Here is a 13,264-nt window from a genome sequence, read left to right as displayed (position 1 = left end):
CCCTGTGGGTTGTTCCAGGAGGGAGACTCCTCAGGACAAGGCCAGCACCCTGTGGGTTGTTCCAGGAGGGAGACTCCTCAGGACAAGGCCAGCACCCTGTGGGTTGTTCCAGGAGGGAGACTCCTCAGGACAAGGCCAGCACCCTGTGGGTTGTTCCAGGAGGGAGACTCCTCAGGACAAGGCCAGCACCCTGTGGGTTGTTCCAGGAGAGAGACTCCTCAGGACAAGGCCAGCACCCTGTGGGTTGTTCCAGGAGGGAGACTCCTCAGGACAAGGCCAGCACCCTGTGGGTTGTTCCAGGAGGGAGACTCCTCAGGACAAGGCCAGCACCCTGTGGGTTGTTCCAGGAGGGAGACTCCTCACTACTTATCCTCTCGGAAAAATACTGCCTGCTGTGCCACTCCAAACCCACAGTAATCCGATAGCAATAAGCATTTTTCCTTCTCTCTCCCTCTATTAATTTTTCTCTCTCCCTCTCTCCTTTTTATTGAAACTGCTGAGGTTATTTTAGAGTTTTATATGTACTGGAGAGAGTGAGGGAGGTGTTGAAAGCGAAATGATGAATAGAGTCAAATAGTCAGATACACAGAGGGAGAACGAGGGGTACATTTTGTGTGCCAGAAAGGGGTTCCCTAGGTCATTGTTTCCAAACTCCAGTCCTCGAGTACACCTAACAGCATACAGTGCATTTGGAAATTATTCAGACACCTTGACTTTTTCCAAATTTACTTGCATTTCATTGATCAAATAAAATTGAATCCCTCATCAATCTAAACACAATACCCCATAATGAAAAAGCAAAAACAGGTTTTTAGAATGTTTTGCAAATGTATTAAACATTTTAAACTGAAAGAGTTCCATCTTGGTTTCAGCAGACAAGATCATTTTGTTTCTCATGGTCTGAGAGTCCTTTAGGGGCCTTTTGGCAAATTCCAAGCAGACTATCATGTGCCTTTTACTGAGGAGTGGCTTTCGTCTGGCCACTGGAAGGAGCTCTGTCAGAGTGTCACTCTACATCTGGGGACGACAGAGATGGTCGCCTCGCTTTGCGTTTTTAGGAAACTATGCAGTATTTAGTTTTTTTATGTATTTGTTACACTGTTACCCCAGGAAATCTTAAGTCATAATATTGGAAATATTGGATATAAGAGCAACGTCAACGTACCAACATTACGACCAGGAATATGACTTTCCCGAAGCGGCTCCTCTGTTTGGTCCACCACTCAGGACAATGGATCGGATACCAGCAGGTGACCCAAAACAACGGCGCCGCAGAAGGGGCAGACGGAGCGGTCTTCTGGTCAGGCTCCGTAGACGGGCACACCGCCCACCACTCCCGAGCATACTACTCGCCAATGTCCAGTCTCTTGACAACAAGGTTGATGAAATCCGAGCAAGGGTTGCCTTCCAGAGAGACATCAGAGACTGTAACGTTCTTTGTTTCACGGAAACATGGCTCACTCAGGATACGTTATCAGAGTCGGTACAGCCACCTGATTTCTTCACGCATCGCGCCGACATAAACAAACATCTCTCTGGTAAGAAGAAGGGAGGGGGTGTATGCCTTATGATTAACGAGTCGTGATGTGATCATAACAACATACAGGAACTCAAGTCCTTTTGTTCACCTGACCTAGAATTCCTTACAATTAAATGCCGACCGCATTATCTACCAAGAGAATTCTCTTCGATTATAATCACAGTCGTGTACATCACACCCCAAGCAGACACCTCGATGGCCCTGAAAGAATTTCATTGCACTCTATGTAAACTGGAAACCACATATCATGAGGCTGCATTTATTGTAGCTGGGCATTTTAACAAGGCTAATCTGAAAACAAGGCTCCCTAGATTTTATCAGCATATCAAATGCGCGACCCGGGCTGGAAAAATTCTGGATCATTGTTACTCTAACTTCCGCGACGCATACAAAGCCCTCCCTCCCCCTCCTTTTGGCAAATATGACCACGACTCCATTTTGTTGCTCCCAGCATATAGACAGAAACTAAAACAGGAAACACTCGTGCTCAGGTCTGTTCAACACTGGTCCAACCAATCTGATTCCACGCTTCAAGATTGCTTCGATCACGTGGACTGGGATATGTTCCGGATAGCGTCGAACAACAACATTGATGTATACGCTGATTCGGTGAGCGAGTTTATTAGCAAGTGCATCGGTGATGTTGTGCCCACGGTGACAATTAAAACCTTGATCAACCAGAAACCCTGGATTGATGGCAGTATTCGCGCAAAACTGAAAGCGCAAACCACTGCTTTTAATCGGGGCAAGGTGACCGGAAACATGACCGAATACAAACAGTGTACCTATTCCCTCTGCAAGGCAATCAAACAAGCTAAGCGTCAGTATAGAGTCACAATTCAATGGCTCAGACACAAGAGGTATGTGGCAGGGTCTACAGTTAATCACGGACTACAAAAAGAAAACCAGCACCGTCGCGGACCCTGATGTCTTGCTCCCACACAAACTAAACAACTTCTGTGCTCGCTTTGAGGATAATACAGTGCCACCGACATGACACACTACCGAAACCTGCGGTCTCTCATTCACCACAGCCAATGTGAGTAAAACATTTAAACGTGTTAACCCTCGCAAGGCTGCGTCCTCAGAGCATGTCAGACCAGCTGGCTGGTGTGTTTACGGGCATATTCAATCAATCCCTATCTCAGTCTGCTTTTCCCACATGCTTTGAGGGCCACCATTGTTCCTGTCCCCAAGTAAGCTAAGGTAACTGAGCTGAACGACAATCGCCCCGTAACACTCACTTACGTCATCATGAAGTGCTTTGAGAGACTAGTCAAGGATCATATCACCTCCACCCTACCTGATACCCTAGACCCACTCCAATTTGCTTACCGCCCCAATAGGTCCACAGATGACGCAATCGCAATCACACTGCACACTGCCCAAACCCATCTGGACAAGAGGAATACCTATGTAAGAATGCTGTTCATCGACTACAGCTCAGCATTTAACACCATAGAACCCTCCAAACTCGTCATTAAGCTCGAGACCCTGGGTCTCGACCCCGCCCTGTGCAACTGGGTCCTGGACTTTCAAACGGGCCGCCCCCAGTTGGTGAGGGTGGGAAACAACATCTTCACCCCGCTGATCCTCAACACTGGGGCCCCACAAGGATGTGTTCTCAGCCCTCTCCTGTACTCCCTGCTCACCCATGACTGCATGGCCATGCACGCCTCCAACTCAATCAACAAGTTTGCAGACGACACTACAGTGGTAGGCTTGATTATCAATAACGACGAGACGAGGTGAGGGCCCTCGGATTGTGGTGTCAGGAAAATAACCTCACACTCAACATCAACAAAACAAAGGAGATGAACCTCAGGAGGCTTAAGAAATTTGGCTTATCACCAAAAACACTCACAAACTTTTACAGATGCACAATCGAGAGCATCCTGTTGGGCTGTATCACCGCCTGGTACGGCAACAGCTCCGCCCATAACCGTAAGGCTCTCCAGAGAGTAGTGAGATCTGCACAACGCATCACCGGGGGCAAACTACCTGCCTTCCAGGACACCTACACCACCCGATGTCACAGGAAGTCCAAAAAGATCATCAAGGACAACAACCACCCAAGCCACTGCCTGTTCACCCCGCTATCATCCAGAAGGCGAGGTCAGTACAGGTGCATCAAAGCTGGGACCGAGAGACTGAAAAACAGCTTCGATCTCAAGGCCATCAGACTGTTAAACAGCCATCACTAACATTGAGTGGCTGCTGCGAACATACTGACTCAAATCTCTAGCCACTTAATAATTAAAAATTGGATGTAATAAATGTATCACTAGCCACTTTAAACAATGCCACTTAATATAATGTTTACATACCCTGCATTACTCATCTCATATGTATATGTATATACTATACTCTATATCATCTACTGCATCTTGCCATCTTTATGTAATACATGTATCACTAGCCACTTTAAACTATGCCACTTTTATGTTTACATACCCTACATTACTCATCTTGTATGTATATGCTTTACTCGATACCATCTACTGCATCTTGCCTATGCCGTTCTGTACCATCACTCATTCATATATCTTCATGTACATATTCTTTATCCCCTTACACTTGTGTCTATAAGGTAGTAGTTGTGGAATTGTTAGGGTAGATTACTTGTTGGTTATTACTGCATTGTCGGAACTAGAAGCACAAGCATTTCGCTACACTCGCATTAACATCTGCTAACCATGTGTATGTGACCAATAAAATTATATATTTTTGATTTAAAAAAATATATTATAATTGTTATTTGTTTTGCTTTGAGTGACCATCGGGTTCCTGGTCACCTCCCTGACCAAGGCCCTTCTCCCCCGATTGCTCAGTTTGGCCGGGCGGTCAGCTCCAGGAAGAGTCTTGGTGGTTCCAAACTTCTTCCATTTAAGAATGGCCACTGTGGCCCCTGTGTTCTTGGGGACCTTCAATGTTGCAGAAATGTTTTGGTGCCCTTCCATCTGTGCCGCGACACAATCCTGTCTCGGAGTTCTACGGACAATTCCTTCGACCTCATGGCTTGGTTTTTGCTCTGACATGCACTGTCAACTGTGGGACCTTACAGTGCCTTGCGAAAGTATTCGGCCCCCTTGAACTTTGCGACCTTTTGCCACATTTCAGGCTTCAAACATAAAGATATAAAGATGTATTTTTTTGTGAAGAATCAACAACAAGTGGGACACAATCATGAAGTGGAACGACATTTATTGGATATTTCAAACTTTTTTAACAAATCAAAAACTGAAAAATTGGGCGTGCAAAATTATTCAGCCCCTTTACTTTCAGTGCAGCAAACTCTCTCCAGAAGTTCAGTGAGGATCTCTGAATGATTCAATGTTGACCTAAATGACTAATGATGATAAATACAATCCACCTGTGTGTAATCAAGTCTCCGTATAAATGCACCTGCACTGTGATAGTCTCAGAGGTCCGTTAAAAGCGCAGAGAGCATCATGAAGAACAAGGAACACACCAGGCAGGTCCGAGATACTGTTGTGAAGAAGTTTAAAGCCGGATTTGGATACAAAAAGATTTCCCAAGCTTTAAACATCCCAAGGAGCACTGTGCAAGCGATTAATATTGAAATGGAAGGAGTATCAGACCACTGCAAATCTACCAAGACCTGGCCGTCCCTCTAAACTTTCAGCTCATACAAGGAGAAGACTGATCAGAGATGCAGCCAAGAGGCCCATGATCACTCTGGATGAACTGCAGAGATCTACAGCTGAGGTGGGAGACTCTGTCCATAGGACAACAATCAGTCGTATATTGCACAAATCTGGCCTTTATGGAAGAGTGGCAAGAAGAAAGCCATTTCTTAAAGATATCCATAAAAAGTGTCGTTTAAAGTTTGCCACAAGCCACCTGGGAGACACACCAAATATGTGGAAGAAGGTGCTCTGGTCAGATGAAACCAAAATTGAACTTTTTGGCAACAATGCAAAACGTTATGTTTGGCGTAAAAGCAACACAGCTCATCACCCTGAACACACCATCCCCACTGTCAAACATGGTGGTGGCAGCATCATGGTTTGGGCCTGCTTTTCTTCAGCAGGGACAGGGAAGATGGTTAAAATTGATGGGAAGATGGATGGAGCCAAATACAGGACCATTCTGGAAGAAAACCTGATGGAGTCTGCAAAAGACCTGAGACTGGGACGGAGATTTGTCTTCCAACAAGACAATGATTTAAAACATAAAGCAAAATCTACAATGGAATGGGTCAAAAATAAACATATCCAGGTGTTAGAATGGCCAAGTCAAAGTCCAGACCTGAATCCAATCGAGAATCTGCGGAAAGAACTGAAAACTGCTGTTCACAAATGCTCTCCATCCAACCTCACTGAGCTCGAGCTGTTTTGCAAGGAGGAAAGGGAAAAAATGTCAGTCTCTCGATGTGCAAAACTGATAGAGACATACCCCAAGCGACTTACAGCTGTAATCGCAGCAAAAGGTGGCGCTACAAAGTATTAACTTAAGGGGGCTGAATCATTTTGCACGCCCAATTTTTAAGTTTTGACTTGTTAAAAAAGTTTAAAATATCCAATAAATGTCGTTCCACTTCATGATTGTGTCCCACTTGTTGTTGATTCTTCACAAAAAATACAGTTTTATATCTTTATGTTTGAAGCCTGAAATGTGGCAAAAGGTCGCAAAGTTCAAGGGGGGCAAATACTTTCTCAAGGCACTGTATGTCGTAGGGTGTGTGCCTTTCCAAATCATGTCCAATCAATTGAATTTACTACAGGTTGACTCCAATCATGTTGTAGAAACATCTCAAGGATGATCAATGGAAACATGATGTACCTGAGCTCAATTTCGAGTCTCATAGCAACGGATCTGAATACTTATGTAAATAAGGTATTTCTGTTTTGTTTTGTAATTCAAAATTCAAAAGGCACTCGCACATCTGAGTTATCTTTTTGCAGGTGCATGTTAGCAGATGTATAAGATGAGAAAAAAGAAGAAACATGCACACTGCTCTTGATAGTATCACTGCTCTTTATAGTATCACTGCTCTTGATAGTATCACTGCTCTTGATAGTATCACTGCTCATGATAGTATCACTGCTCATTATAGTATCACTGCTCTTTATAGTATCACTGCTCTTGATAGTATCACTGCTCGTTAATAAGCGTTACGTATCGGCCTAAAGGCCTTCGTCAGAGCTTTTGTGAGTTTTTATTAGCACCCTTATGTAGCCATAGCTCCACCCACATCTGTTTAATGCATTGAATGGTGTTGGAGTCGAGGGAAAATAAGGAAGGGTTACCAAATATAACAATGCGCATTACATAAATATTCTAAAGTGTGTACATAAAATGTATTAAATACGCCTGTAAATCCACAATGAGGACATCGACCCATCAAGCAAGTTTTCATAAATCACTGGGTACAACATCTAAACCGCCTCTGTATTTATTTGCACCACCACTCAATCCCTCTCTCTACCTTACTACACTAATCCTCCCATTCAGTCAGTTTATGGACAATCCCTCTATCTACCTTACTACACTAATCCTCCCATTCAGTCAGTTTATGGACAATCCCTCTCTCTACCTTACTACACTAATCCTCCCATTCAGTCAGTTTATGGACAATCCCTCTCTCTACCTTACTACACTAATCCTCCCATTCAGTCAGTTTATGGACAATCCCTCTCTCTACCTTACTACACTAATCCTCCCATTCAGTCAGTTTATGGACAATCCCTCTCTCTACCTTACTACACTAATCCTCCCATTCAGTCAGTTTATGGACAATCCCTCTCTCTACCTTACTACACTAATCCTCCCATTCAGTCAGTTTATGGACAATCCCTCTCTCTACCTTACTACACTAATCCTCCCATTCAGTCAGTTTATGGACAATCCCTCTCTCTACCTTACTACACTAATCCTCCCATTCAGTCAGTTAATGGACAATCCCTCTCTCTACCTTACTACACTAATCCTCCCATTCAGTCAGTTTATGGACAATCCCTCTCTCTACCTTACTACACTAATCCTCCCATTCAGTCAGTTTATGGACAATCCCTCTCTCTACCTTACTACACTAATCCTCCCATTCAGTCAGTTTATGGACAATCCCTCTCTCTACCTTACTACACTAATCCTCCCATTCAGTCAGTTTATGGACAAGCACTCTCTCTCTCCTGGCCTTGTGCTGTCCCCGTTCATCCTCCCTTATGCCCCTGTACGTTAGCTCACATGCCCTCTCACTCTATCTCAATGAACTGGCACCTTCAAATAATATTTTCGCAGGAATCTCCTTGCGAATGATTTTGCCGAAGATTGTATCACCGCCGGGTGATGTTCTCCTTTTCTTTCTCTCCTTTAATCAGTTTTTCAATGCTGGGTAAAGTCCTCCTTCCATCACTTCCACCTTCTCAGTGACCAGTCATGATAAACATCCCAAACTGACATACACACACAAACACACACACACACACACGCACACACACACACACACACACACACACGCACACACACACACACACACACACACACACACACACACACACACACACACACACACACACACACACAAATGAGCGCTGATGTCCATAATGTCCGTAGTGCATTTGGCTCATGCTTCCTCATATCCTAATGTTACCACTGACAGGCAGCTCACAGACAGTAGGTATATTAACCAGTACCTAATCTGTGTTAAAGGGATGGCAGAGCTCCTGATGGACCTAGTGAAGCAGCCTATTCATGGCACGTCAGCCCGGGGACGTCTCTGCTGACCGTGGAGGGGAGGTAAAGGTAGGGCAGTGATGAGAGCCCTAAACATTTACATATTTATTGACCCTCCTGAGTCATGGAGAGTTTCAGTGGTCAGAATGTGCCGTTGTGTAAACTGTGGAGTTCTGGTAAAAGTTAAGAGGAAGGAGTGAATGAGTAGACATTTCTAGCCCTGGCCTAGTCCCCCTATCACTTCCTAAAGCCTTCCTCTATTTCCTCTAATTCCTTCCTCTGAATTCTCCAGTTTCTCCAAGCCTGATCTAGACTAATCCAAAATACCCTATTCTGAGCTCCAGTCCTCCTTTACCTCCCTCTTCCCTTCCCTTGACAGCCTCCCAGCCTTCCCTGGTTTCTGTTCTATCCACAATTACCCACTTCTCCTCCCTTCACCTCTCTCTGCCCCTAGGTCTGCTTCCTATCCCTGTTCTATCCAGCATCCCTGTAGGCCCTTACTCTAACCCCCACACCATAGTCTACCACGGACCTCTACTCTACTAACCCCACTCTACCCACTCCACCCACCCCTCCAGTCCTTCACCCCCAGCCCTGACCCTGTTTTCAGCTCTCCAGTGAATCTGTGGAGGCAACAGGCTGTCCGGGGCTGACTGCTGCTTTGCTACTTGATCACTTCCAAATGCGGCCTGGAATAACCGACACTATTGATCCCACTGGGCAATGGCTTTCAAAAGGTTGTTTCCCAGCTATCACATGTACGTTTTTGGGTTCCCATTGGTTGTGGAGACGAAGATATACGTTTCCTGCCCGGAAAAATATTTATTTTAAATGTGAACGTTCTTAGAACCGAAGTGAACATTTTGCCTGTTCTGGGATGGTACATTTTTAGTTATATGGTGGTTCAGAGAATTGTATACTATGGTTCCCTGAAAGTTTCCCTGGGTGGTTTTATTAACGTTCTGAGAATGGTTGAGAATGTTCCAAAGCCAAGCAACTATCATGCACCCCTTACAGAATGTTGTGGGAAGGTTGTATGCAAAATAACCTTTGGACAACCACTCTCTCACCAAGCTCTAAGAAACATATGGTTCTCAGAACATTATGTGATAGCTGGTTAGTTTTAACAGATGGCAATGTCTTTTGGTTGTCTTTTTTTGGTGCAGTCTGGACCAGGCTTGATTTCAACGTCAACAAACGTCCAGTCCGACTTGCCTATATTTGACCCAAACATAGACATATATAATTGGTTGAGGTTTGGTCCGGGCTGCACCGGCATTGCTTTCAATGTCCACAGACGTCCGGTCCGGACCGGCCTATATTCGGTCCAAACATACAGAATACAGTACATTACAGTACAGTACAGTACACAGTACGGTAAAGAAAAGTTGAATATAGTACAGTACAGTACAGTAAAGAAAAATAAAGTATGGTGTACTGTATTGTACCCTACTTTACTTTAATGTACTCTACTGAACTAAACTCTACTGTACTGTACTCTACTGAATTAAACAATACTGCACTGTACTCTACTGTACTGAATTTAATTACTGTCCTGTACCGTACCATACAGTACTGTACTGTTCTCCACTGTACTAAACAGTGCAGTACAGTACTGTAATGTTCAAACTTGGGAAACATAGCCTAGAAGTCTATGATTTGTTCAGACTTGGACACCAACCAAAATGTGTACTTGTTTGGTGGTGGGGCTCATTACAATAATACACAGAATACTTTGTAATGGTTTGTTTTTACAATGACATTTTGGTCATTCAGTAGACGCTCTTATCCTGAGCAACTTACAGTACAGTCAGTGCATTCAACCAATGTATCACAGTCATAGCATGAAAATACATCTGTAACAGTTACAGAGTATGTCATTGTAGTTGAAGTGGTCTGTTGATTTAGTCTGTGGACTTGACTACTTCGCACATCATCGCTGTCAGTTTTAAAGCTTTTGAAAAAAAACGAACTTAAGTACATGGGACAAATGGGAGCAATAATAAATATTCTGTTGCAATCTTTAGTTGGCTCCTTTTACCTGTTTTAAGAGGCTTGAAAAATGATTATGATATCATTTTTACTTAATTGAGAATGTATTTGCAATTTGGCCATAAAATAAATGACTGAAAAATAAGTATTTTCAACTTTCATCCAACACCTAAAATTCACCTGAGTTCAACATCCGTAAAATACATACAGTACCAGTCTAAAGTTCAGACACACCGACTCATTCAAGGGTTTTTCTTTATTTTGACTATTTTCTACATTGTAGAATAATAGTGAAGACACCAAAATCATGAAATAACACATGGAATAATGTAGTAACCAAAAAAGTGTTAAACAAATCTAAATATATTTTATATTTGAGCTTTTTCAAAGTAGCCACCCTTTGCCTTGATGACAGCTTTGCACACTCCTACTGATTCCATATGTGTTATTTCATAGTTTTGATGTCTTCACTATTATTCTACAATGTAGAAAATAATAAAAAAATAAAGAAAAACCCTTGAATGAGTACTGAATGAGTAATGTCTGGTACTGTATTTTCGACATCTGGAGAATACGCATTTTCGACGTCTGGAAAAGATGTCTTTTCACCTTTCATTCAGCACCTAAAATGTCATTTTGCTTACTGGGAAGGTGGTCGACAGGTTTCTCCTGTTTAGAGATAGAGGGAGAAAGTGTGTATTTGTGTGTGTTTATGTGTACAATGATTGACAAGGCAAATTTGTTCTTGGAAGTTAAGGTTTGGGTGAAGTTGAGCCAAATATACTGAATATACTGTACAGCATTCCCAGATTGTATTTGTGGGAGAAATTGTTTTGTTTGATAAACATTAGAATTATCCTCTGGTTTGGTTGATGACTCTAGCATTGCTTATGTGATCTGTTTCTATGTTCATGCTCTAATTTCCTATTTTTTTGTTGCGATAATCAATAAGCTGTTGCCCAGGTTACATGAGGAGAGACTTGTTGTCTACTTATGGTCCATTCTCCTTCGCTTCCTCTGTGGGTCAGGATTCTCTCGTTCTCTTTCTCTCTCTCCCTTCCTCTTTGTCTCTCTCTCTCTCCCCTCTCTCCCTCACTCCTTATTAAATATTAATGGGGGTTTCAAAGGGAGTTCTTTCAGCCTCAGTGCCAGTGCTTGACTAACAGGGACATGAGTGGTCTGACAGCTGTAGTTTCTCTCTCTGTTCTCTCAACCAACACAGAATCAGTCTTTGAGTACAGAGCTCTAACAAAGGACTGCAGTGTCCACTGTCTGCTCAATGTGTGTGTGTGTGTGTGTGTGTGTGTGTGTGTGTGTGTGTGTGTGTGTGTGTGTGTGTGTGTGTGTGTGTGTGTGTGTGTGTGTGTGTGTACTCCTTACCAGAATATGTGTGTCCCTGTTCTGCAGCAGGTCAGATAGGTAGCTATGGCAGAGGGTGTGTGCTGGGGAGTATGCTGCTGGACTCACCAGACCATCGTTCCACCCCTGCACATCACACAACATACACAACATAACACACACAAACAGACTTAATATATTCTGGTTACTTCGTAATGCATATTGTCGTTGGTAGAGCCAGGAGTTTGTCCTGAACAGGTGATGTAACTAAAACCATAAACTGCAGTTTTATAAAAACCCTTGTGTGGATTCCCAGGCTATATTTTGTATTTGTATTTATTATGATCCCCATTAGCTGCTGCCAAGGCAGAAGCTACTCTTCCTGGGGTCCAGCAATATTAGGGAAATTATACTATAGTGAAGCCTCACCAGGTCTCCATCAGTGCAGGGGAGGATGGTGTAGTTCTCCCCCTGCTCCAGAGGCCTTCCTAGGGCCTGGCCGAGAGGTAGATGGGTAGAGGGTTGCTTCCCATCCAGCCTGTGGACCTGATTGACCCCCTTCCCATCCCCTCCTCCCACACTTAGCTTGCAGACGGGCATGGTGAGCCATTTCTTCAGGGCACTGACAGAGTGCCGCGATCCCCCTGGGGAGGAGGGAGAGCAGGGTCTGGAGCTGCCCGAGGCCTGGGGGGCTATGGAGCCTACGGATGGGGTAATGCTGCCCTCACTGCCCGCCGCCGAGTATGACTCTACAGAGGAGAAAGAGAGAGAGATACATGTTTTGGTTATTCAGATATTGAGGTTATTGAGTCCGACAAAATTGATGGACGGCTCCCACTTGGACTTGATTTAAGTGCAGGTTTTCCTGTTGGTTATTTCCTTTGAATACCTTGGAATTATAGACTAATGTAATAACATTACTCTACTAACTTCAGCAACCAGGCCCTTTTTCTAACCCACACAGAGCTCTCAGGTAGATATTGCCTTTCCACCTCACAAAAATGTGCTTCAATTTCCTGTTTTAAGCCAATAAAGTATTTCTACCAATGCAGCACAGGGAGTCACATGCTGGGACGAAATAAACCACATTCTCTGACTGTGTGGAAGTGACAGGTGGAAACTCACTCCACAGAGTAAGGAAACAAACTAAAATAACTAGATACTTCAGACATGTATTTCGACAGTGTTTATCTACAGCAGCGCTATCTGTGTGTTTGCTGTGTACTTACTACAGCACAATGGAAGGCAGTAGATGAAGAGAAGGGTACTGCTTTGAGGCGGGCTTAGATAATAGTCAGCGAGAGGGGTGGGCCGTGGGGAGTAGGAGGCGTTCTAAATTAAGCTTTGGAGAGAACTGTTGATTAGACATCCAAAATTAGTTCATACACGACAGCCATCGAGTCAGCCTGCCGATGTGATGTCATCACTTAGAGTGAAAAGGAATGTCTGCAATTCTGGTATGCTCCGTTGGTGATGTAATCAGACACAGAAAAAAGACAATGTTTCGATCCGAGTTGGATCTTCGTTAGGTCATCATGATCCAACTCAGATGGAAACGTTGTCTTTTCTGTGTGTCTGATTACATCACCTTGGGAGCTTACTAGAGTTGCGGACACATTTGATACTTTCTTCTTCTGCCCCCGATAAGTTGGATGTACATATTTATTATTATTCATTTATTTTATCACTGAGAGA

The 13,264-nt window shown here is 43.7% G+C and overlaps 1 protein-coding gene across 2 annotated transcripts in view; it reads right to left on the bottom strand.

Moving 5' to 3' along the window:
* LOC139371083 (rho guanine nucleotide exchange factor 25-like) overlaps positions 1 to 13,264 on the bottom strand; it is a 59,721-nt gene that overhangs the window by 14,483 nt on the left and 31,974 nt on the right. For both annotated transcript variants that reach the window (XM_071111137.1, XM_071111136.1), the window contains exons 2-3: positions 11,999 to 12,318; positions 11,612 to 11,716 (exon numbers count right to left, since the gene is read on the bottom strand). In XM_071111137.1, the coding sequence (XP_070967238.1) occupies positions 11,612 to 11,716; positions 11,999 to 12,318 (425 nt within the window). The remainder of the gene's footprint in view (positions 1 to 11,611; positions 11,717 to 11,998; positions 12,319 to 13,264) is intronic.

Source organism: Oncorhynchus clarkii, chromosome 17, assembly GCF_045791955.1.
Source record: "Oncorhynchus clarkii lewisi isolate Uvic-CL-2024 chromosome 17, UVic_Ocla_1.0, whole genome shotgun sequence".
Taxonomy (NCBI): Eukaryota; Metazoa; Chordata; class Actinopteri; order Salmoniformes; family Salmonidae; genus Oncorhynchus; species Oncorhynchus clarkii.
Note: the sequence above shows the minus strand (reverse complement) of the source record. Positions and strands in the feature narration are given on the sequence as shown.